The sequence below is a fragment of the Notolabrus celidotus genome, chromosome 3 (assembly GCF_009762535.1).
Source record: "Notolabrus celidotus isolate fNotCel1 chromosome 3, fNotCel1.pri, whole genome shotgun sequence".
NCBI classification, from domain to species: Eukaryota; Metazoa; Chordata; class Actinopteri; order Labriformes; family Labridae; genus Notolabrus; species Notolabrus celidotus.
The window spans coordinates 12,425,205-12,451,590 of NC_048274.1; the positions used below are offsets into that span (position 1 = coordinate 12,425,205).

The 26,386-nt window shown below is 36.9% G+C and overlaps 2 protein-coding genes across 4 annotated transcripts in view; both read right to left on the reverse strand.

Annotated features, from left to right (window-relative positions):
- dennd5a (DENN/MADD domain containing 5A) overlaps nucleotides 1-15,249 on the reverse strand; it is a 45,428-nt gene extending 30,179 nt beyond the window's left edge. For 2 of the 3 annotated variants that reach the window (XM_034680474.1, XM_034680473.1), the window contains exon 1: nucleotides 14,983-15,246. In XM_034680474.1, the coding sequence (XP_034536365.1) occupies nucleotides 14,983-15,082 (100 nt within the window). In that variant the 5' untranslated portion in view covers nucleotides 15,083-15,246. Of the gene's footprint in view, nucleotides 1-12,317; nucleotides 12,371-14,982 lie in introns of all 3 variants that reach the window. The other variant, XM_034680471.1, reaches the window with a different exon arrangement.
- A 2,838-nt stretch (nucleotides 15,250-18,087) lies between these two features.
- On the reverse strand, nucleotides 18,088-26,386 carry tmem41b (transmembrane protein 41B). The gene is made up of 7 exons (XM_034680404.1): nucleotides 26,124-26,386; nucleotides 24,392-24,509; nucleotides 23,077-23,223; nucleotides 22,042-22,135; nucleotides 21,366-21,470; nucleotides 20,319-20,457; nucleotides 18,088-20,227 (listed from the first exon to the last, which is right to left on the reverse strand). The coding sequence occupies exons 1-7, from the start codon at nucleotides 26,218-26,220 to the stop codon at nucleotides 20,058-20,060; spliced, it is 870 nt and encodes a 289-aa protein (XP_034536295.1). The 5' UTR covers nucleotides 26,221-26,386; the 3' UTR covers nucleotides 18,088-20,057.

A 26,386-nucleotide genomic window follows, 5' to 3' on the forward strand; every position in this document is an offset into this window, starting at 1 on the left:
CTAACAACCACAGTGCTGGCAGGAATATCCCTCTTTAGCATGTTCACTGTGTTATTTTAGCATGTTGCACAGTAGCAGCAAATACAGTTGAGGCTGATGGGAGTACAACTGTTACTGGAGGTATTCAGCCTTTAGCCAGTGTATCAAACTACTTTCCCCCTGTTGATGATGATCAATAAAACACCACATGATAACCAAAATTAAAGCATATTATCAGCTTGAAAATGTGACAGAGATTGTGATTGATAAAGTAAACCGTAAAATGAGTGTCCTGCCAAGTTTGGGAATATTCAGCAGCTTTTCTTTTTATAAAACTGTTTAAAAAAGACCATTAAAATAAATGATTGAACCAACAAGTTGTTGTTTTGAGAAGCAAAAGCCTGATTTAACTTATTCCTCTGAGTCACAGGGCTCTATTGACTGGAAAACCTTTTTAAAAAAACACATTATAAAAGCTTGTTGTTGCACCAGATGACAAGTCTCTTCATTAGGGGAACATGGGAGCTGTAGTTTATCTTAGGTCAAACTTTGCACATTTGCTTTTACAGTAATCAAACACACTATTAACTCCAATTTCAGTGATGTTTGTACATCACAGTGTTCAGCTGTGACCTGATTTTAAAAGCATTACGTCTCTGATTAAATAAATGCAGAGTGCTTCATATGAGGCAGGGGAATTTGACGTCATCAAGAAACCTTAACACTACAGCTGTGTGTTTTACAAATGGAAAAATTGTGTTTGCACAAACCCAACACACAGAGTAAATTTGAGAGAATTTGGGGCCTTTTTTGGCGAAATGGAACATTAACCTGTCGTCATAGGAGGGATTTGGTGAGCCTAAATTTAAACCTCTGTCCACCAAGTATTCATGTCACCTTACCTCATTCCTGAGTTGTTACTTTAGTGATAACAATTTTGAAACACTATTCATGTATCTCTATGAACTGGCAGCACTGTTTTTGTTTCTTTGGTTGTTTATGTTTGTTTGTTTGTTTGTTTTTCTCTCTGTTAATACTATCTGTACCATTTGTTTGTTTAATTAAGTGTGTTTCAATTAGAGCTGTGTGGTGCTCTGTTTTCAATATATTTGACTTTGTAAAATCGAAAAACTCTAAATGAAATATATATATATACACTACCAGTCAAAAGTTTGGACACACCTTTTCATTCAGTGTTTTTTATTTATTTCAATTATTTTCAACATTGTAGATTAAAACTGAAGACATCTAAACTATGAAATAATCTGGTTTTGCCATAATATGGATTACAACAGTCGTCAAATAGGGCTATCCATTGTGTACTAACCCTACCTCTGAACAACACAACTGATGGTCTCAAACACATTAAGAAGGCAAGTCATTCTACAAATGATCTCTTGACAAGGCTCATGTTAATTAGAAACCATTCCAGGAGACCACTTCATGAAGCAGACTGAGAGAATACCAAGCGTGTGCAAAGCTGTCATGAAGGAAAAAGGGGGCTACTTTACAGAATCTAAAATATAAAACATATTCTGGTTTGTTTAAAACTTTTTTGTTAATTAAATAATTCCATATATGTTCTGTCATAGTTTTGATGTCTTTATTATTAATCTACAGTGTTTCAAATATTTAAAATAAATACAAACCCTTGAATGAGAAGGTGTTTCAAAACTTTTGACTGGTAGTGTATATATAAAATCTTAACACTGATTTGGTGTTTATGGGCTTTTTTTTTGGCAATAAAGAATAATATAGAGTACAAAGAACAAGTAAAACACACATTTTGTAGAATGACAGGATGTGACATTTCAATACATGCTTTAAAAACCCTTCAAAGTGTGTCAAATTGTTCAGTTTGTGTGTTCCCAGCCAGCGCACAGTCATGGGGTTGACTGAGTCAATGACTGCTCTTGTTGCTGCAGACACACTAACCCTGGAGCGCAGTGAGATTATCTAACATTTTACATATAAAAGTCCTCTATTATGCAGCCAGGCAGTGTTTTCTTTGCTTTCCTCTTCATGCATGACATTTGCCAAGCACCAATGAAACAGTGCTGCTGGCAAAAACACTAATTCATGTAGCACGTCAAAGCTGAATGTGAACTGTAAAACACATGCCATCGAACATTTTCTGGTTACACCACAACCTCAGACTGATGTGACCCATGAGGTGTAAACTTGGACTTTCATGACCATGGACAAGGTCTTTGAAGGTGAGGAAAGTACATTTAAATTGTTCTTAAATGACTCAGAGGCAACAAACACAAACAGGGAAAATAAATGAGGCCTCTATGTTTTTTCTCCCAGACGCCTTTTTAAATAAATGTTGTCGATGTTTATTTTTGAAAGCATTAACTGAAAATCCTACTTAAGGTTAAAAGAAGGATCAAAGTTCAGTCTTAACTCCGGTACGATGCTGGAAATACCCGACCAATGTTGTATTAATGATGTTTTATCCCTTAAGTAATTCCACTGGATTATCCTTCTTCAACTCAACACTAAAGTGAGGGAGGTGTTGAGAGGAGCAACAAACAAGTCATTACTAGACCTTTAAGAAATAAATCCTAGATAGGGAATTACAATCTTTAAGTGGTTTAATAAGTCAGTTACTTTCATATCCAAACCATTCACAGGGAAGAAATGAAGCTGAATGATCCCGACAACAAACAATAGAGCCATGACAGCGAGGTACATATCATAATTGGGGATGGGGATGATCTATTCTCTTTTAATTACTCTGACATATTCAAACTTTGATGACTGCAGAGGACAAACCTAATTTCCACTGTCGGAGAGTTTGTATTATGTAGGTCACATCCCCACCACACAGAATGAAACCAGACATGAAGCATGACAATGAGACCAGAGTGATTTGCAAACACTCTCAGGACAAAGTCAAGTGTTGCAATGACTCATCAAACATCTGGATGCTCTGGTTTTAGGAGATGTGTTCCTTTTTGCTATTGTTCTATAAAAGCTCTTATTTACCATGACTGATGGTAAAGATACATTTACACAAATCACACCATAACCTGACCACAACAGGTCATTACACCATCAAAGGAAAGTCTGTAGATGGTGAAAACCATGAGGTTGTTATGAAATGCAGTGTGGGAAACTTAACAAGCACTAAACACTCCTTTATGTGATGCTAGAGAAAGCATAACACAATGCTTTCACAATTTTAACTCAAAAAAGTTTCCTATGTTGTGTCAGTCAATTCAACAGAACCTCTCAGACACAGAGGTTATTTTATTTTTTTACATAATTACTTAAAGTACCCAAACTTAAAATTTTAAACAATATTAATGAGAAAGTGTCAGATAATAATAATAAGTTAAAATAATAATAATACAAATAAATAAATAAAATATTAATAATTCTAATAATAAAATTTGACAGCAAGACTAAAGAGAAAGTGTAAATTATTAAATATAATAAATAATATTAAGAAGAAGAATAAAATAAATACAAAATAAATAATAATAATAGTAATAATGAATATTTGTATAGCACCTTTCATGATATTTAATGTAGCTCAACATAATCTCCATGTAAATAAAAAATAATAGTAAATAAAAAATATGTAATATGAGCTGTAAACATTAAAAAGATTAAACAGTCAAAACAATAAATCTAAAAAACACACAAAATAAGTCTGATTATAGGGAGGTAAACATTATTTAAGAGAGATAAGACAACTGATAAAAACTTAAGCAATTTGGGGTGTTCAAAACCCTAGAAACCCTGTAAAAGAGAAATTTAATAAAGGTTGAATTTAATCAAATACAAAACGTGGATGTAGGGTTTGAGCTGCTTCTTAAAAATTATAGACGCATGTCTCTGGTACAATTTGTGGTAGGTGTGCAAGAGCAAAAACCTGCCTCGCCATACTTCCTGTAAGTGGTTTGTGGCACACTTGACAAGCCAACATTAAGATAGACCAAATTTAAGACACGTGATTATCAAGCTACAGTTTTAAAAAGTATTTAGTTTCATTATTTATTTATCCATGCCTCTGTTAAAGACAATTGGATTAATTGGATATTGGACTGTTTAGTTTTCATTTTTGATTCGAATTATCCCTCAGTGGGTGCTTCACCTTTAGACTGTTTTTTCCTTATATTGTACTCTATGGAAATAAGCTAAATAAATACTTTAATGTTTAAATAAAGAGCTGACTGTGTAGCTTTCCTTTGCGGTTCACATAAGAAGTCCTCATCTACAGCAGACTTCTCAAAGTGCAGCATGCAGACTTTACCCAGGTGTTCTTTTAAGCACCATCCTCACCTGGTAGTTACACTGATCTCAAGCTGTCTCATCTCGTGGACGACACCCTCATTGACAAAATCAAACAAACTCTAACTGTGCAGCATAATCCTTTTCTGGATCCGTCATTTTCTCCTACAACTACACCATGATGTCACGAGAGCGTGGACAAGAAGCAGTGGGTGTCGATGGCCATGAAGCTCTGACTCTTCATCTCTCTCTCATCCTTCAAGCCAAGGACCACCCACAGTCCTGAATCCCTCCTCTGCTCACACGTTCTCACACCTACCGTAACACGGCCCACTGGGCCCAGACATGAAGGGATGTACCTCTGTGACTAGAAAAGCTACAATCAAACACGACTCAACTTGACTGCCCGCAGCAGAATGTGCTGAAGCTGCCGCTAACACTTCAAAATAGCTCAGCAGCAAAAACATCAGCACTTCCTCACCCAGAGGACCCGGCTCTGACACGAGCGTGATCGCTCTCTCTCAGCCTAAACTTTCAGCCTGCACAGCTTGTATTCCCAACAGAGATTACTTAAAAGGGAATCACTTTTCATGAATAGTTTATCCACTTTTTAAATCCTTACACTCATGAAAGAGTGGGAAAGTTTTCTAAACCGCAACTTTTAATTGACTGAAATCTGGCAAACAAACATCTTCATCCTTCTTTAGTTGAGCGTGTCACACCACTCACAGGCAACATAAACCATATCCTGTTTCGTGGGAAGCTGCAGGGCAAACAAGTGGTACAAAAACTTTAATCTCCAGGTATCAATATGTCAGTGGATTCCTGTTATTGCACTATGCTTTATGAAGAGTCACACATCATACTCAAACTTATTCAGAATTATGTCCTCCTAAAGAATTCACAACTAAACTCCTGTGACTGAAAATAAAGTAAGAAGCTCATTCTCAGAAACACTATCAGGTTATATTTCACACATATATGAAGTAGTGGATTGGTGATGAAACAAAAAAGCAGATGAAAGATATTCATCTGTTAATAAGCTTCATCTTGATCTGACACTAAGATTCTTTAAATGGTGTACACTTTCTGTCTCCCAAGTTGTAGTGGTCCCTTTCCCCACTCAGAAGCAGTAATTCATGAATAAAAAGGATTGTGCTATTCAACAAAGAGATCAGATGCAAGTTTGATTTCAGTTCCAACTTTCAATTCATAACTTCTCTTAAACTTGAAAAGCAACTTCAACAGAGATGACAGATAGCTCCTCCAGAGAGAGGAGGCATCCGCGTTGCCAGATCTCAGAGTTTGTTACTGAAACAGAGAAAGTTCTTAAACTAAGTTCATTTCCAACTTATTAGAGAGTCTTTAGTCTTCTAAAGAGGATTGTTGTCTCGATTGTTTGTGCGGTAAACTACAAACAACTGGGGGAATGCCAATAAATCCTGCCAGCGTGGCAATGTTCATTTGTTTTTTACTTTAAAACCATCCGATGAAACCAAAATGCTTTTCTGAATCTTATGTTAAAACCTCAACATTTAAGTCACTCTGTCATTTGTGTGTTTTTATTGTTAATCCCACATCTGCTCTCTGAACAGCAGCATGTTAAAGCACACACTGATGAATTTCTCTTTGACGTTATCATTTAATCAACATTTAATGCTACTTATCGTTCATTTGCTCAGATTAGGGATCTCAACAATCAATAGAGTATCGATTAATAGATTGCTAAGAACTCGAACACATTTTTTTTTTATTTCGATTTTCTATCACGTGGCACAAACATCATGTGGTCTTATATTTCATTCAGCTATCAGGGAGGTGTTTAAGTTTAAAGCATGTTTCAATGTGAATCAGCTGACTAAAGGTGTTGCAGCGACTGAGTGACAGGTCTCCACGAGTGCTTTTTTTCTCCACCTCCGGACTGATTATGATCCCAGTTGCGCTCCTGGTTGACACCTAACCACATACAGATGCTTATTTTTCTCAATAAGAACAAGTAGACAGAAAGCTGGACACTGTGAGTCTGAAATATGTTTCTGTTCAGTTCCCTTGTTGAAGTCTGAGCCTTCACTTTTGTGACTGTATGTCCGCGGAGATTAAGAGCCTGCTCCACACGTTGATATTGAGCGTGTTTAACATTTTGAACACCTCAATACAATCCGTAGCTATTCAATACTGTCAGTTATATACATTGTGTCATGAAGGAAAATTTGTTTTGGGGAAAAAACACATTTCAGATTTTTTTTGACATGGAAAACGTTTTTTTTTTTATGATTAATTGATAATTAATCTTTAACATTTCCAAAGATCGATCACAGGAAATACTTGAAATTTACATCCCTAGCTCAGATACTTCAATTATTTAGCATTTTAATTTGAGACTTCTAAAGTTGGCTGCTGTTCCATTTTGTTTTCTGAATCCTTTGTGATTTTAAATAATTGTTTTTCTTATTTTTATTTTGTTGTGTGAACCCCAAGAAGACTAGCAGACACACTGTGGAAGCTAATGGGGAATGAGGAGCACAGGTGTGTGATTACATAATTACAGATTGGTTGCATTCAGAGTTCTCAGTATCATGTGCATGCTCCAGTAGTTTTTGACAACTTGTGCAATGCAGCCATTAATACTGAAAAGCTCACCTGCATAGTGATGAGCTACATTTCTGTTCCCTATTTTTGGAACATTTGAATATATCTTAAATTTGTATTCTATCTTTATTTATCTATTTTTATTTTACTTATTGAAACTTATTCTCGATTGTACTTATGTCTTGGTTGCTGCAACAACCGAATTTCCCTCCCAGGATCCATAAAGTAATATATTATCTTATCTTATTTTTATACATCACTATAACATAGAACTTCATGATATCTAAATATTTCTGATGCTAGAGTTTGTTATAGCATCAATGTCTGCAGACAGCACAGAAAAAAGGGTAAACACGGCTAAATAAAGTCAGCTACTTGTTCCTTAAAATGAACCCGGTGATGAGAAAAGAGGTTGAAGAAATTTTCAACCATCAACCACACAATATCAACGCTCCATCTGCAGCTAACAGGAAGTTGTTGTAGATGAGAAATGTCTCAATCTTGCACTGCTTGGAGGAAACTTGACAGCTTAGAAACGCAGCTCTCATAACACCTGTTATAAACCAGGGGATTGGTCTGCAGGGAAACTTGACCCACAGATAATACTCGGTCTTTAACACAAGAATGTGCAGGTGTAATTACTCCGCCATGACGACAAAGAATGTAAGACTTCCCCGTTCAGGTAGCTCGTGTGAGCTGCTGACTGAAAACCACAGAATTCTTTAGAGATATCTGACTGCACTGATGTGAGATACTTCAGAGATTAGCCAGGGAGAGACACATTCATCCTAAAGGGATTATAATGATGATATAAGTAAGGATGTCAAACTTCTCTGGGGCTCTAAAGACAAATACTGCTTTTAATTTGACTGTGTCATTTCAGTCAATACAAGAGTGACTTACATTTAGATGAATGTGTAAATACAATTAACTGTGGGAGCATGTTTTCATAAATTATAAGACAGTATGTAAATATTATTCTGATCCCTCATTACTATTTTTACTTGAGTTGATGTTCTAAATGTTCTTGACGAGTCCAAAACAAGCGTCAACCTCCGGCCGCGAGAATTGAAGCCAATAAGGAAACTTTAAGAACTGCAGTTCCTTGAGTGTCCACTTGAGGCTGGCTCCAGAAGTACTGGAAACCGTATACACATCCATTCAAAAAAGCTGATCTTTACAGCAGAAATAAACATGTTTACAGCCTTGTACAAAAAATGAGTGTAGTCTGAATAGCTCAATTCTCGATCGGCACACACTGTACGGGGGGTAAAACATTTTATAACACAGTAGTTTCGAAGATTTTGAAGATCTGAACTGATACTTAATTTGAATTTTCTTGTTATTTTAACTTCATGACATTACTGTTTTATCAGCTTGTTTTAGCCTTGTTTTTTAATGTATGTCTGTATGGCACCTTGTAACTCTGGTTTTGAAAGGTGCATTAGAAATAAAATGTATTATTATTATTTATTTTTAAGATTACTAGTTTTGCATGATTCAAGGCACAGCTGACTTGATTGACAGGCGGGAACACTGTAGCTGTTGGCGAGGAGGCTCAAAGCCCGTCTCTTGTATGCAGCCCACATTTCCAATATGGCACCGGCCGACAATAGGTCTCAAAAAAGTGCTTCAGAAGCAGGTGGATGACATCTCGAGTACTACGTCCATTTATTTATTCACTTAATATTAATCAGAAAGTTATGTCACCACTTTTCATGTGCCAGTAAGGATGAATGTAACAGAATTTTGAGTTCAACTATTTGACTTTTTTCGCCGTGATGCATCTTGGGAGTTTTATCAGTTCACCAGATCTTACCAGGCACAGTTCAACTCTTGTATTGATGATTCAACCAGGACAGTCACATGCTGATACAAGCTGTTGTTTGCTGCTTCAGTGAGTCATGTAGAATTGTTTATGGGAAAAATCAATTCAACTTTTACTTCTAGAACAGAGGACGGCAAAATGGGTCCTCCAATTATTAATTACTTTAAAAAGCTGATTCATGTTTCATCATAAAAGATAGTTACAACCCTTTGACCCAGTTCTGAGTCTGTAATTCTATTTCACACCAAGTTAAGGATACACTGTGCCATTGATTCTGAGAACACTGTAATAAATCCTCCAACAGAACTGCAAGTTCTTCTCATCCATTTCAAGAGGAGTTTTAAAAACCCTGATTCATCCTCATTTGTTTGCTGAGTAGGGAAGGGGGAAGAGAGGCAGCCTGGGAAATTCAAAGGGATATTTAGCATTTGAATAAGTGAAGCCTGTGTGTGCGAGTGTACTTGTGTCTCTCAGCTCCCTGTGTTTCCAGTGTAGTCTGTGAGCTGCAGGGTCATACACATGCTAATCAGGTCCTCACTGTGCAGCCGAACACAGGCCTGAAAGAAGAGTTCAGGTTGTTTTCTTTGTATTTCACTGTACATTACCATTATTAGATCTGCACCTTGTTGAAAAGGTGGAACATTCTGTGGTTGTGAAAGGAAAAATGGGACAAAACGGAACAAGATTTCATCCATGAATCCACCAACTACCTTTCAATGGCATGGAGAGGTGTTGGCATAGTTTCAGGAATAGTTGACCCAATTAATCTCAAATATTTCAATCCATGGGTGTATAATTACTCTACGCTGTTCACTAGTCTGTTCAGTAATTACAGTAAAGACTGAGTGAGTAAAGCTCCTATGTTACCATCCCTGCTTTACTATGATGTCTTTGAAGGAAACCTGTTATGAAAAAGAGCTGAAGTGGCATGTGTTCACATTAGAATAGCAAACAGCAAGTACATTATCAACAGTGCTGCAAATAAGGGTTATTTTTGCCTTCCAAATTCTTTGCTCTCTAATTTAGTAAGTTGTATGTTAAATGAAAAAGTCTCAAAAATTTTAAAAAGAAGTAGCAGTAGCAGATTATTCCGACAATTAAGAAACCTAAACATTAAAAATATCAACTCTTTCAGGAAAAGTAGGCAATTACTTGTAAATCACAGCAAAAATAATAAGAATTTGGGAGTATGTACTGCTATATAATGTTTATGATATTAATTCAGGGGAACGTGTACATTACATCCATTATGTGTATTCTTTTAAATGGTAGTGGTATTTTCTGTTTATCTATTTCATGTTTGTAGCATTTTCTGTTTTTGTATTTCACGTATATTTTGTATGTTATGTTTGTTTTATGTGGACCCCAGGAAGAGTAGCTGCTGCGTTAGTGGCAGCTAATGGGGATCTGAATAAAAGGAATAAAGAAATAAAGTATAATGTTACTTTATTTTTTTTGTACTGCTGATGTTTTGGCTAATATTGTGGATTGTACAGGATAGGCAAGCCTATTCCTTTTTTTATAGATCTGTTTATTTGATTTTTTTTCACATTATATACAAAGGATTGATTCTAACAATTAAGGCAAGTTGTGTTTTTATTGTAAAAGAAAACACAAATAAGTAGACAGGTGAAAAATCTGTTAATTAAAAAACAGTAATACACATAAATAAATAGTTGAAAATCTAAAAATAGATAAAGAAATGTTTAAAAAAGACATGTTTAAAAAATAAATAAATGAATAAATAAATAACACTGTTCCTCTTTTGGTCAGGGTTGTTTTTTGTGAATTTTCATAGAGTGAAACAAACCAATGTGAACATGTAAAATTGTGTTATCTGTAAGATGTAAGATATTAGTCTATAGACTTTCATTCTTTGAAATTCATTCACCAGAGCCTTTGTTTTCTTACAGCTGACTAATTCACAAGTATTCAGTTATTTTCCAAACCTCTATGGAGTCCCCAAGTTCCCCTTTCTATGTTACATTAGTCCTAAACATGTGACAGAGGCAGCAGATGCTCAGATCTAAGCATGACTATAACCACCGATCAATAATCCAAACAGTCACTATTGATCTTTTTCATGACGAATGATAGCATTTCTTTTTTCCAAATGCCAGTGAGAGTACCTTTCAAACGACTGATAAAGTGCGTGCTCTCTTTTGTGTCATGTGTGAAATATGCTGACTTCACATCTGCTGTTTTGTTTATCCATTGCATCTAAGGCAAATCCAGAACCACATGAATGACACCTGAAACTTCACCTTGTTTCCAGTAACACACAGGTCCCTCTGATGTTATAGATTTACAAGTAACCTTCTACCCTGGAGTTTCCACACCACTTCCTTTCTTCAGACCTGCACTGACAGTCAACAGGCAAGCCCCTTCGTTTTTTATTGTAAACAGGATTAAGATGCAGAAAGTAGAACAGCGGCAGAGATGTCCGACCACAGAGGCCTACTTTGTACTTTCACTTTCCATCACTTACTTAGGTGTGTAGTCAGGGAGGCTGCAAAATAACATGATGTACCAATGAGGAGTTTGAATAAAGAAGCAAGAAGAAGAATTAATGCCACAGCATTACAGATATTTAGAAATTAGAGGGGTGATCTAATTTTAATGGAACTGTCATCCTGTTACAGGCGGCATGGCAAGCCAGTCAATCTGACGTTTATTGCATTAAATTGTATTAAAAATGTATGCTTCTCTGGCGTTAACATGATGCTAAAGAGTCCAATCGTTTCACTGTCAGAGATACAAATAAAAAAGCTGTACAATAATCTGACAACAAAAGGATCTCACAAGTTTAAATTCATGCAACATTTGATCCAACAATATAAAATGTTGTGTTTTCTCTCTCAGCACCGATAAAAGTCTGAGTCTGCCTTCAATTGTCCTTTCTCTTAAATTGGAAAAAGACAGATATAATAAGATTTGTTTGCTGTTGCAATCATATTTGTGTGAAGCTGAACATGAGCTGACCCTGATAAACTAGGTCAGAGTTGCACTTTATTCAAAACAGATCAGTGTGTATTCTCAAATTCTCCTCATTTCAGATATAACCCACTAAATTTGAGCTAGTGAACAGGAACGTGGTTTAAGGAAGTCAGAAATAGGAAGTAGAGGGCTGAGTCTTTAAAAATATATGATTTTTTGGTTGAATTTGCACTACAGAGGAAATAACTTTCTTTGAGCTGTACAGTCCCCTCACTGGCTGCTGAGTCATGATACATCAGACAGAAAATAGAGATAAAACAGACTCTTCACAGGAGTCCTTGTATGAATCACGGGGTTGTGGACAGAAGCTGGACCAAACTGTGTTTTTTTCACGAGACCTAAGAGCAGAGAAAAATGGCTGACTAAGTGGATGATTATCAAAAACCAGACGAGTACAGGGGCACTGACCCAGTCAACGAGAGCGTATTCATTTTTAAATATTTACTCACAACAAGCTAGTTCATTTTAGTTTAATTGGCTGAAGCACATCAAGTGTCAAAGTGAACTATATTGGGATTTTGTTTGATGTGAAATACACCATTTAACTGTGAATGTATCAATAAGAAGCACTTCTATTTAAACTACATTTTACTTCATACACCTGTTCATGCACTTCAACATTTAGGGTTTCCCCAAAGATATTAGTCAGCAGGGTGGTTGCAGTGTGAAACTCTCACATTACCTGATGGGGGAAGTTTTGGCAGATGTTTGCATGACTCCAAATGATGGATATCTCTGTTGGTCAGAGAGTATAAGACCGTTGTTTGTCAACTCTTACTACTAACCTGGTTGTCACATCTTCAAAAGGACACAAAAGTCCCCCATAGTGAAGCTCCACCCATAGACTGTATAATGGACATAGTATCAGTGACGTCACCCGTCTGTTTCTGAAGCGCTGTTTTGAGGCCAATTGTTAGCGGCAGCCATATTGGAAATGTTGAACTGAACATAACTGCTGTGGAGCGAGTGTGAGGTAAAGAGGAGGGCTTTGAGCCTCCTAGCCAACAGCTATAGTGTTCCTGCCTGTCAATCAACTCAGCTGTGCCTCTCATTGGAAGACTCGCAATCTCAATATCTTCAAAATTGCTGGATTAGAAAAAAAATTCACCACCCGTACAGTGTGTGTCGATCGAGAAATGAGCTATCCAGATTACACTCTTCTTTTGTACCAGGCTGTGAACATGTTTATTTCTGCTGTAAAGATCGGCTTCTTTGAATTTGTATGTATGTGGTTTCTGGTACTTCCGGAGCCAGCCTCAAGCGGATCCACGATGAACTGCAGCGCTTCCGCATTGGCCTCATATTTTTAGACCAGAGGTTGCCGCTTGGCTCCACCATACTGAATCTAACAGCATGGTCATATATTACTTCATATATTGCTTCATACTGTGCATTTTGCCCAGTATAAATGGTGTCACAGTACAAGAGAGGCCATACGTGGAAGTGAGCAGAGATCTTCACACACACATGCACGCACGCACGCACGCACGCACGCACGCACGCACGCACACACACACGCACACACACACACACACACACACACACAGGGGTGTTAGTTTCTGCCAATTACAGTGACGTTGTTTCACCTCCGGTGTGCCTCTGTTGCTACTTCCACTTCTGGCTCTGTGGCAGAACAACTTCAGACCTTGCTTCTGTACCTTTTTTGTACCGAGACATGTCCTTAAGCCTGTAGTAACACTAAGTGAAGGCGTGAAGGCTGTGTGAAAATCTATAACCATCAATAACATGAAACACTGCAACCTAAATATACTGTCCTGCTTCTGTTTTGCTCTCATGAATCCAAAATGTCTCCATACAGCAGAGGACCTCAGCCATCCTGCTGGCCAACCTCTCAGTCTCCACAACACTGACACCAACTAATTAGAGCCGAGCTGTTAGCTGACCCCCTAGCTGGGGCTTCATCTGATTAGCCAAATGGTGTGAATGCATGACCCATGCATCCAGGGCTACACTTGAAGGTCAAATTTTAACATATGTGTGAATGTATGGCGCGTATACATCCATTTTTTTCTTAAACATACAATTTCAAGCAGTTTTTTTTAGATATATATCATGTGCATTGGATTAATAATGATAATGTCAAACTATCCGTGTCACACACAAGTCATAAAGCATGTTAGAGGGTGTATTAATACATAGTTAACAGTCTCAAGCACAATTGGAAGGGGAAAATCCTCTCGTTAAAAGTCACACTACGTCCATGAAACCAATAAATGAAATGATACAGGCCTTTTGAGAGAAAATGCTAATACACTTCAGGGCAAAACAAAATGGATGTCATTAATAAGATCTGTTTTTTAGAGATGAAATCTGCTTATATGGTGTCATCCCATGTCACATGCCTCCCCTCAGTCTTCATAGCAAACCATCCATTTAGAGACTTTGTGATGTCAGGAATTAGCTTTTAAACCCACATATTTGCAATATCTCTGAATACTTTGTGTCTGAGTGTGTTTCAACATCACTGTCATATTTCTGCACATTTAAAAATATCTATTACCATAAGTATATAAGAAAAACAACAAAAAAACATAGTTGTGAAGTGTGTGGGGAAAAACAGCCACTGTTGCCATGCTAAATGTTCCCACAGTTCATGCTTAGAGATGATGAAAAAGGCTCCATCGTGACATGTTAACAGGAAAACAGTGACTGTCTAATAATCACACAGTATCCAGGTGTGCCTCAGCCTATTGTCCTCTGCCATCGGGCATTTAAAGCTATTTATATAACTGATGTGAAGAGAAGGGTGTGCCCTCTAATGGGGTGACTTCAAGAGGATGCATCTCTGAGGGATGTTGAGGATGCTGAGGGGGTCCATGAAGAGGCATGGTACATTTTGGCCTCAGGTTATTCCGCCCATGCGTGTTGCTACCTTGCTCTCTACCTGGTCTCCTCTGAATAACATCAGTGACAGCCAGGAGCCTCCATGACAACATCTTCACTTGTTATTATTACATTATATCACGATCCAACAACAACAGTGCCTGGCTCAGTTGTCACTCACATTACATTAGAACAGCAGCGCAGTGACAGCATCCTTATAAATAGAAGATAAAAGGGAGTTTAAATGTATGTCAGTGCGTTAAAGAGACACAAGCCTGTAATCCCCGAGCATTAACACACAAACAGGCGGAGAGATGAAGAGCTAGGCCTAACGTTGTGTTGGTTGTGTATTCATCTTTAATTTTACACTCTGTACACCTTAAAACATTAACGACATGTCATTTAATTCACACTCAAAGCTGAATAATAACCTTATTTACAACGCCTCCTTGTTTGTCTCTGCATCAGTCCGACATTCACCCCCTGAGAGCTAATGTGCTTACCGGACAGTTCGTCGGGTTCCAGCCCGCTGTCGGTGTCGAGTCCGCAGATCACAAAATAATCTGCGAACCGGCAGGAACCGGAGCTGAAGCCGGTGGTCATTTTGAGACTGGTCCGGTGGTTCCCTTATCCCCTCCACAGGGAGCATATTAAAGGAACTCGGAGGAGTGATTTCTCTCTGCCATCTCGGATGCTACGATTACTGCGAAGCTCGAAAAATCTGTACCCATACAAAGCTGACCTGTTTCTGTAACAGCAACGGTCATGGCACATCCGGTTGAGACCTTTCAAAATAAAACACAACAAATAACTTACATTTGTACTAAATTGCAAAAACCATTGGGCCAAAAATGCCCAAAATTAGATAAAGTCCTTATTATTTTCTTTGTAATTCGTTTGTAAAATGGAACAAGTATTCCACTAGTGAGTAATCGAAAGGGAGTAACAAGGAAAGCAAGAAATGAATTAATTGCATTTGAGAATATTAAATACTTTATACTGATCACACCATGTCACCCTGTTACTACCTTTATTTACAGTCTATGGTTACTACTGAAACATTTTTAAAACTGCCTGAAATTACAACTTTTTAATCCATTTGTGATATTTGTTTTTATCTAAATTCCATCTGTAACATTGTATATATCTAAATTGTATTCTATCTTTATTTAACTATTTTTATTTTTACTTATTTTATTTTACTAATTGGAACTTTTTCTTGATTGTACTGATGTCTGGGTTGCTGCAGCAACTGAAATCCCCCCCAGGGGAATCAATTAAGTAATGTCTTATCTTACCTTATCTTATCTTATCTTATCCTATCCTATCTTATCTTATCTTATCTTATCTTTCATCATAGCTAACAATTTAAGATGAAGATATATAAAATTATTGAGTTTGAGCTTGTCGGTTTGTTGAATGGGTTAATGTCTGTACTAGTTTGTTATTTGTTTCTTTGTTGGGGTTATTTTCTGTTCTATCTTGATTGGTTTGGTGCATATGTGTTGTGAAATGAAAATAAAACATATCAAAAATATATAATATAATACGTAAAGTCAGTCAAACTAGCAGACAAAAAAAAGCATGGATAAATGAGTTATACTGTATAACCTATAGCTTTGATATTACAGTGGGCACTGTTACACAGCCTAATAACCCTCATGTTTTAAAATATATACACACCATTATTCTCTGATTGTTGCAGTAGTTTAGAAGAAAACTTCAATTGTGTTCGTACATTGATGGCATTTTGAGAAGTGATTTATTGTGAAAGACATTACCTTGTCTTCAGAGTTAATTCTTGCTCCTTCCAGCTTTACTAACATCCCTAAAAATCAGAGCGTTGCAGTCGAAATGCATTGTGGTCCCACCACAGCTGTAATCATATCCTTCAAGTACATCAAGTATCACTGGAATTTAGCTGCTCATGCGTGTACTTACAAACAAAGCTTCTTTTAAAAATACTCAGGAGGAAAATGCAGCTAGTTATAAATTAGTAGTTGCAGTTGGCATACCACCTCTATGTGATGTGTAGTATTTTTATTAACTTGAGAATAAATCATAGAGTAGAATGGCTCACATTTGTCAGCATCCTTAAAGATAAAGAGACCTTTGATTATTGTTTTCCCCCCACACTTTTTAAAGGGTTGACTTTGCTGTGTTTGTTTGTACAGCTATATGTAACAGTTCCAGAATAGATCCTCTGCATTTCATGAGCACTTAGTTGGGATTTACAGATCAACAGAAGGCCTGGAGTGATCTGGAGTGATATGATCTAACACAGTGTTTCACAATCATTTTATAATTATCTGAAAAAATATGAGCATTATAAGTGGGGTTTGATTTAACTGTTCGTCAATTATTTTCTCCTGCAGGTATCTAATTAACGGGTTGCTTCAGATAAGAACGTTTACTAAGTTATTAAGTTTACTAAGTATTTCCTTGTTTTTTTTTTAATTAAGAATCTTTAATGTATGATCATGCCCTCCAATAGGGAAATTTTTAATTTTGGATCCAAATATTTAATTCATCATCAAGTTCCCCTGCATTCCACATTGTGTGTTTTCAATATCAACATGTCGTGCAACCATTCACACAACAGTTAATAATAAACAAATGTCAAGATAGCCAAACAGTATACTGCTTTATAGGTCTACCACAATGTCACCACCTGGTGGCACTAACGTATGTCAAGATAAAGACATTTTAACAACCACCTTGAACCTTTAAGACTTGATATGTATACACTACCAGTCAAACGTTTAGAAACCTTTTCATTCAATGGTTTTTATTTATTTTAATTACATGACATTGTCGATTAATACAGAAGACATCAAAACTATGAAATAATCTGGTTTTGCCATTATATGGATTACAAAAGTAGTCAAATAGGGCTATCCATTGTGCTAACCCTACCTCTGAATAACACAACTGATGGTCTCAAACACATTAAGAAGGCAAGTCATTCTACAAATGAACTTTTGACAAGGCTCATGTTAATTAGAAACCACTCCAGGAGACCACTTCATGAAGCAGACTGAGAGAATACCAAGAGTGTGCAAAGCTGTCATCAAGGCCAAAGGGGGCTACTTTAAAGCATCTCAAATATAAAACATATTTCTGTTGAACACTTATTTGTTGATTAAATAATTCCATGTGTTCTTTCATGGTTTGATGTCTTCAGTATTAATCTACAATGTTGTAAATAATTGAAATAAATAAAAACCCTTGAATGAGAAGGTGTTTCCAAACTTTTGATTGGTAGTGTACATACATGACAAAATCTGTTCACGGTTAATAAATACATTAAAGTCTAAAGGAAGACATTTTCAAGACTAGAAATGTCTATTTCCAACACATAATACCTCTGAAACCAAAAGTTAGAAAAAACATGAACTCTTGAAGACAATTTTGAAAACTCAACCCGGTTCTTTCAAGACAACTTTAATGATTTAATAAATATTTAAAAAATGATTAGATAGGACAAAAAATTTAATTCTGTAACCATTTCATACTGCTATCAATCATTGCTCAGTACAAAATAATACTGCTTTGAAAAATGTTACACAAGACTTACATTTGATAGAACAACAGGGGAGAAACGGATATAATGGGTCAAATCATCGTTTATAATCAGTGTGAGTTTAGGTATAGATTTCAGATTAAAGAGTTGACAAAATAGAGGTGAAAATCAGTAAGATCGACCATACCCTGGTAGATTTTGCATCAGGAAGAACTACAAAGATGTGAATCTAGCTTCTTAATAAATAAATATAACATGTTGTTTAGCAGGTATCACCTTGGTGAAAATGGATTTTCTTTTCCATACAACAATGAACATGCCTCTCATTAATCAGGTGTAGGAGTAAGACTGACAGACTTTTATCCTGCAACACATGAGGAGAGAATAATCCGACTTGAGAATTCTCTTATATCGATGCCTTTGTAGCTGCTTTGAATGTAAATTTGAGATCAAATTTACAGTACACAGTATATGTTGGGTAGTAAGACATTGAAGTACAAACAGGAAATCTAACAATGCACCAAATCACCTGCCCTTTGAAATTGTGCAATTTTAAAAGATAAACATAAGTCAGTCAAATAAGTTGCTCACAGGTACATGAACTGCATCTAGTTCTCTAGTGACCATTGAGGGAGTTTTTAAGCAGCAGTTGATGAGTTAGCTTGGTACACAGGCAAAAAAAAGCTTTACACAACAGGACAAACTTCGAATTTCAAAACATTCTAAAAATCACAGAATGACCTAAAATCAGGCATCTTAATACATCTCTTCTGGAGGAGACTAGAAGCAGTAAAAAGCAAGGTAAGGCTTAGGTATCCTGTCCATCTGCAGTCTTATTGAGGGCCATGTTTTATCCTCTGCAGTAAGGATAACAACTCCAGTTCTTCACTTGAAGACAAAAAAACATTAGACACACATATTCTGAACACACACAAAGAAGAAGTGTATTAATCTGTGACATATGCAGCACTTTCAAAGCCAACCCATTTTTCTTAAAAAACCAAAATGATGCTGTTAGGCTGCTCTGAGTGGTATGAATCTCACAAAACATAGATCTGTAGGGTTGACATCATCGATAACGCATACCAGCAACCTGCAGCTTAGATGTCCTGTGAGGAAATATTGCATCAGTCTGGTCGTTTCTTTATGAGTTAAAGTGGCAAAGAAAGAGCTGCTTTAGGCTACTAACATGAGCAGAGAGTGATGAAATAAATAGAGTTGTATGGCAGTGAATCCAGGCATCTCTCGAAGAATAACATGGAACTCCCACACATGTCCACACAATGAAGCTTTTACTAAAATTGGTAAAAAAACTATTTCTTTTCTTCTATCCATCTTTTCCTCAAGAGCAGTTTCCAAAATGTAATTTTTTTTGTAATTAAAATCCACTTTAACATTAGAGTGACAGTTATTGCTGTGCTGGAACACTTCAGTAGTTGAAAAGTGACAGACATTTTGAAACAAGTTTTAAAAAAGGAGTTAAACTTAAAAGGTGCTACATACAGGATTCGTCATTGATATACCACTGCCACGGTGAGTGAAGTAGTCAGAGTTTTTCCAGTGATAAACATTACAGATGGTCGTAATAGCCTCAACAAGATACTGTTGATCATATCTCCCAATGAAAGGTAGGCAATATTGAATGACTGTTTCCTATATTTTAAGAGTATAGTCTTAATCAACATCCTACAAGTAGCACCTTTAATTGTCTGGCTAGAATCACATAAAAATGAGAACAGCCTTATATAAAAACAACAAATAATCTGTTATTTACAAGATGTGCCAAATTCACAGAATCACCAAAAAGAAGCAGAAAAATAAATCACAGGAAACAAACTGAAAAAAAAATGTATGCAAGCAGCGACCAGTTTACATGGTACTTCATATCAGGAACGACCCACCACTGCATGCGATTCGTGGTCGATGAGTGCTTGTTGTGCCAGCGGTCACACTCTGAGCTAAAGCAACTTAAGTGACAGCCGCACGTTCCTGAGCCAAGGGAACGGGGGATGTTGGGATCAGCCAGCAGATGAGGTGCTGAGGCGTTTACTGCTCTTACTCTAGTTTCTTCTGCAGATTTTTCTGGAAGCATACGGGCAAGATGGAGAGCACGGCCAGGATGCCGAGTACAGCCAGAGAGTTCCAGGAAACGGCCTCACCAGCTGTAGTGAGTTTGTACAGCTGTGTACCTGCGTTGATGGCTACAAAGGATGGTGGTGCTACTCCTGCAAAGGTGTCCGTTTGAAAACACGTGAGACAGGGTATTTTATTTTGATTCAAATAAAAAATAAAAAACAAAGGGACAGACGGTCTTACCGAGAAAGGTGCCAATGAAGAAAACCCCCAAAGGCAGGTTGATGACAGGAGAGGTGATGTTGATGAACCAGTTGGGAAGGAATGGAGTTATTCTCAGGAAGATGATGTAGTTGATCAGATGATCTTTGTGTTTGTCAACCTGTCGGTAGAAAGTCATGAGCACAAGGTTTAATTAGTCATAAGCCCTAGATTGCTAATGTATTGGTAAGTGTCTTATATAGTATTCAAACAAGAAAATATTAAAACTGTGTGTACTTTGGCCTTTTGTAATTAAAGATTGCACTACCTTTTTGCTTTACGTAATTGCAATAGTTTGAATAACAATTACAATATTTGCCAACATCAAAACTTCAACTTCCTACTTTGGACAGCAACATGCGAGCTGAAGTAATCTCTCAGTAACAATACAAACTGCAGAATAAATGTAGTTTTCATTGTAGAGCTTTTATGAAGCTGAGCATTTCAGCCATACAGTCTTTTATATTTATATCACCAATAAATAAAAATATATAAATATACACTACCAGTCAAAAGCTTGGACACACCTTCATACTTAATACTGAAGACATCAAACTATGAAATAATCTGGTTTGGCCATCATATGGATTACAGCAGTCGTCAAATAGGGCTATCCATTGTGTACTAACCCTACCTCTGAACAACACAACTGATGGTCTCAAACACATTAAGAAGGCAAGTCATTCTACAAATGAACTCTTGACAAGGCTCATGTTAATTAGAAACCATTCCAGGAGACCACTTCATGAAGCAGACTGAGAGAATACCAAGCGTGTGTAAAGCTGTCATGAAGGAAAAAGGGGGCTACTTTATAGAATCTAAAAAATAAAACATATTCTGGTTTGTTTAACACTTTTTGTGAATCAAATATTTCCATATATGTTCTTTCATAGTTTTGATGTCTTCAGTATAATCTTCAGTGTTTCAAATAATTAAAATAAATACAAACCCTTGAATGAGAAGGTGTTTCCAAATTTTTTACTGGTAGTGTACATCAATTTACAGTTCATTTTCTATTACTGCTTTTACCTGCTGAGACCATTTCTGTGCTCGCTCTGAGAGGTATTTGTAGACCACAGGTCTGCCCACCAGGTACGACAGCATGTAGCAAAATGAAGCGCCCAGGCCAGAGCACTGTGGACAGAAAAACACATGATTACTGCCCGAGAGTTTGAATGAGGACTAGGAAAACACATTAACAGAACATTACTTCCATAAATACTTACACCAATATCATACTCTCAAGAAAACGTGGTGTTTTAAATAAACACCAGTAAGTAGTTACATAGAGGACATGAAGTGAAACAGCTGACTATGAAGCACTGCAGCCACACCACATGTTGTTCACATATATTGAATGTTGGTCTGTTGAGAAGGAGGGACGTCTCGTCTTTTGCATTTCCTTAGATTTCTTACAAATTTTCTACACAAGTTTTGGGTGTTTTTCCTTCCCCAGGTTGTGGATGTAATGATAACGGTGATATGATGTTGAGACTCACAAGTGTCTGCAAAACGCCTTCCAGACTTAAATCTTCAATCATCAATTTGCTGGAAGAGGTACCGTATGTCAAGAAGTGTTTAAAGAAGCATAATCCATCCTTAGGTGTTCCTAAACTCTTATATACCACAGCCTATCAGGTGGAAACTATTTCTGTTAGATGAAGCATTTATATTCAGTCACATTTCATACTCTGTCCTTACTCACCAGGCAGACCAAGAAAAGAGCTAAAGGGAAAGGGTAGAGATATCCAGACAGGATGCTGAGGAAGATGGAGCCAGGGATTGCAAATGTCTGGAGGCTGACAAAAGCGTTAAGGCAGATGACACAGACAGATACATCTTCAATCTCATAAATAACAAAGAATACATTAAAATCATATTCATATTAGTAACCTAGCCTGCTGACTTTTCAGTACAGTCTTAGATGTGATAGTTTCAATGTGAGGGGAAGAAGGGATTCATTTTTCAAACTAGTTCTACATAGAAATTGTCCTTTTGTTAGCCCTTATACCAAAGGTCCACTTAACCTGTAGATTATTATTTGTGTTCAAGATTTTAAGGACATTCAGAATTTCTTGAGACACTGTCTGATGTTGCCTTTTCACACATGTAGAACATTCAGTAGAGGGGTGGCACCTAGATATGGTGTATTGAAGGAGGAGGACTCATCAATGACTAATTACTGTTTTTGCAGTAGCACTTCATGGATTTAAATGTATATGCAAAATAAACAACAGAGTGGGAAGCTATATGAAAGCAAGCAGGAGGAGTATGAATCAGCACCTCTTCTTGCAGTGTCATCATCTCATCAACACGCCCGCTTGCTTGCTGTGAGTCCTCCGCTAGATGACCTCTTGTATTTACAAATGGGCTTAAAAGGTACAGTGTGTAGAATTTAGCAGCGTTTAGCTGAACAGACTTGGAAGAAATGAAATATAGTATTCATAAGTATGTTTAAATTGGTGTATAATCACCTGAATATAAAAATCTGTTAGTTTTTAACTTAGAATGAGCCTTTTATATCTACATATGAAGTCCCCTTCCACAGAGGCCGCTATCTAACACTGCCATGTTTCGACAGCAGCACAGAACAAATAGACTTTACGGCCATGCATGTTTTTGGTATTTAGTTGAAAATGCACTGGTTGTAAGACAAAGAAGTAGATAAGGGCAGCAGTGGTTTTTGTGCGTGAAGACTTTGTATTTGATTGTAATGATGAACTAAATCTTCAAAAGAGACTTTTTCTTCAAGGATACAAAACTATATGTTGCAAAGTAGGCCACCAGCACTTGTGTGTAGTATGTCTCTTTGTATTTGGACAGGACAGTTCCCAAAGCTTTAGCATCGTCCATGTCTTTTGGGATCTTGATTTTTTCCATTTCATCACTGAAAAAAAAAAAGAAAGAAATTCATTAATCAGTATTTCAACACTCTAAACCCTTTTGAAAGTCTTCTTCCTTTGTGCTGCTTCTGCTTGGTGCAATGGGTGAAAACAACACAGTTCAGGCACGGTCACTCATCATGTTTCTCAATGAATCTCTTGGTTAATGATTAATCTAACTCTGTTCTCTCTCTAGAAAATGTAAATTTGTATTCTTTCAAAAGACAGCAGGTTGTAGCTTCACTCAGCTATACAGTGGTTGCTATTCAGAATTTTTCAGATGTCTCTATATGTCTTTTAAAAGGCATAAAAACTTAACATTAAGGACTCAAAAATTTTAAGCCACTTCAGGAAACTGAGCCAAACTTGAGCCTCTCATGCAACCTAAGGATTAGGGAGAAGCCGCCCCTTCTCTATTGTTATGTCTTGGTCTGATCTTGTGCCATTTCCTGACAAAGCCAATCTGCACAAGCTTGACTCAGACTAGTCCAGGCCTCTGCTTCAAGGCTGCTGACAACATAGTTATGTAGATTCAACCCTTCATTGGTGCAGAACTCTTTGTTAGATAATCAGTTAACTTTCTGATTTACTTTGATGGTTTTTACTTTATTCTTTACTTCAAAGACACGAAAAATATAGTCAGAGTTTGAGTATTTAAAAAAGCAAGTCTCTTTACACATTCAGACACATCAGCTCATCAGAAAATGGTGTTTCAGCCTTTCCAAAGTTAGACTAGTGCTATAAAGCTTTTACAACAACTTTGGAAACTTCATTTTCAAGAAGTGGGTTATTCATTATGTTTTCTTTTTTGATTATGTCACTTGGTGAAGTTATCATGATTTCACAGTTAGAAAATGTTCCTTGCTGTGGCGGTACACTCAGCATTTCTTTTAAACATATGCATGAAATACCAATTACCACTTAGTTAGGATGCAACTTATTATGAAAGCTTCATCATTATAATTTACAGTGATCAAACAAACCATCCACAAACAAATAAAAATTTAAGTGACACCTAAAAAATCTATTGAAAAATCAACCAATCATTGAATCAGATTACAGGGTAAATATTTAACAGGAGCCAAAAGTGCAGTTTGTCTGGTTATAGATTCCCACAGATTACTCGTATCCCCATCTACACAACAATGTTAAACATTCCACAAAGTAACTCACTCAGGAAGTTCAGGGAAGTTCCTGTAGACCAGGTACATGGCTGAGGCAGCGCAGGAGAAGATAGCCACCAGTATCAAAAACGACACTCGTGCCGAGCCCCCTGCAGCATGCTGAGCCTCTGTTGGAAGAAACAAGTTACTGTTCAACATGTTTGGTTCTGCTAGTTAAAGAAAAAAATTCCTTTCAAGCATAACATCTGATTAAAGAATGAACATGTTCACAGCAACAACAAACAAGCTAGCTGCCACAGAGCCAAGTGTAATCTTCCTATGAGTTTTGCATCACTCGTCTGAACTTCCTCTGGGTACTGAGTCTGCCCCTTGAGACTCTACAACAGGAGGGTGCATTTTCTGAAATGGACTACTCGTATCAACTTTTATTTGTATCCTCTGCAAATTCGCCTTTCATCGTGAGAGATACATGCACTTCAATGGCACCTTATTTTATTTGCACTCTTTTAATGTGCTTTTAATATATTTTACATCACAGTAAATCTTTCTTAACTCAACACCTGAACTTGTTTTAGCTCCAACTACCTCCTTTTAATTTATTTATTCTATGACTGATGTGTGGGGCACAATATCTCACCTTAATGTATGCCAATAAGTGTATTTGGAAGTGACAATTGATTCTGATTCTGAAATTGGGAAAATTAAGTTTATGGCCAGTTTTAGTTTTGTACCAGTTTGACACACATAATAGAAAAATATCTTCTGAAGTGGGGCGTGTATCTTGATGGGATTAACAGGCCAGAATGAAGATCAGGTACGAAAATTATAAGTGGTTTTGTATTGTTATTTATTTTTATGTCAATTGGATCTTATTGTTTTTATGTTCCTTTATATGCTAAGCCACTGTGTGCTGAACCCTCTTGGTTAAGGATTTGTGTGTGGGTGGGGGTGGGGTAGGGGTTATTTGTAACAAACAGATGTGTGCCATATATTACCGCTGTTTTGTTTTTGCAAAATAAAAATTGAAAGTTTGACACACATCAGAAGAACTGTAATAACCAATCTATATATTTATCTGTCAATGTAACAGCTTTAATGCACTTGTACATTAATTAAGTATTTCCTATTCATGCTACTTTAAAGCTGGACTCTGAACACTGACATTTTTTGTATCCACTAAAATGATCTGACAGCCAAAAGTTACCTTACTACTCAAGATGTTGACATACATGTATTTAAACCCATATAATTCACTTATATTAATTCAATTATTGGCTATAATAAAAAGAATCAATTAACAAACAACACTATATTGTTTTTTTAGTTATTACACATTAATTAATCTGCAATAAATATATAAACTCAAAGCATAATGTTCAATGTAGTCATTTTTAAAGTGCTGTCACCACTACCACTCGTTGTTCTTTGTTGGTTTACCACATTTGACATTATGTTTGTAACAATAAGTGTATTTAAAACATATATTCACGCTTTATGAGGTTCATTGTTATGGTTTTTGGTGTATAAAGGACACCTCAACACATCATTGTTATGTTTTATGTTAGCATTAGCTGTGTGAGGTTTTAAACAAGCTAACTTTTTGGTAAGCTAGGCAACAACAACGAGCTTCCGGTTAACATTAGTTCCTGTTGTCTTTATCCCGGACTGACCTCGGGGCAAGTGACGTCGCCATGTCGTTATATGGCTTAATCTATCTTTATCTAACTAACAAGTCTGATCTTTCCTCCACGTTCAGGTGAGCCATTGAAGCCAGAACATACCTTTCTGTACTTGTGGTTCGCTAGCATTCGCCTTCACCTCTTCCTGGACCGCAGACAGCCCGTCGGTCTCGCGTCTTTCTCTCCGCTTTTTGGCCATTTTCAGGACTAAATGTTGTTGAGGTCCGCTGTGGTTAGGTACAGAAGGGAGGAACAGCAACAGCGGACAGCGGGCGTAGTGACACCGGTGTGGTGACAGCCTGCTGTTGACACGTTACACAGACTGACCTTTAACCTTCGAACAAACCCCGGGCAACTGCCGACAG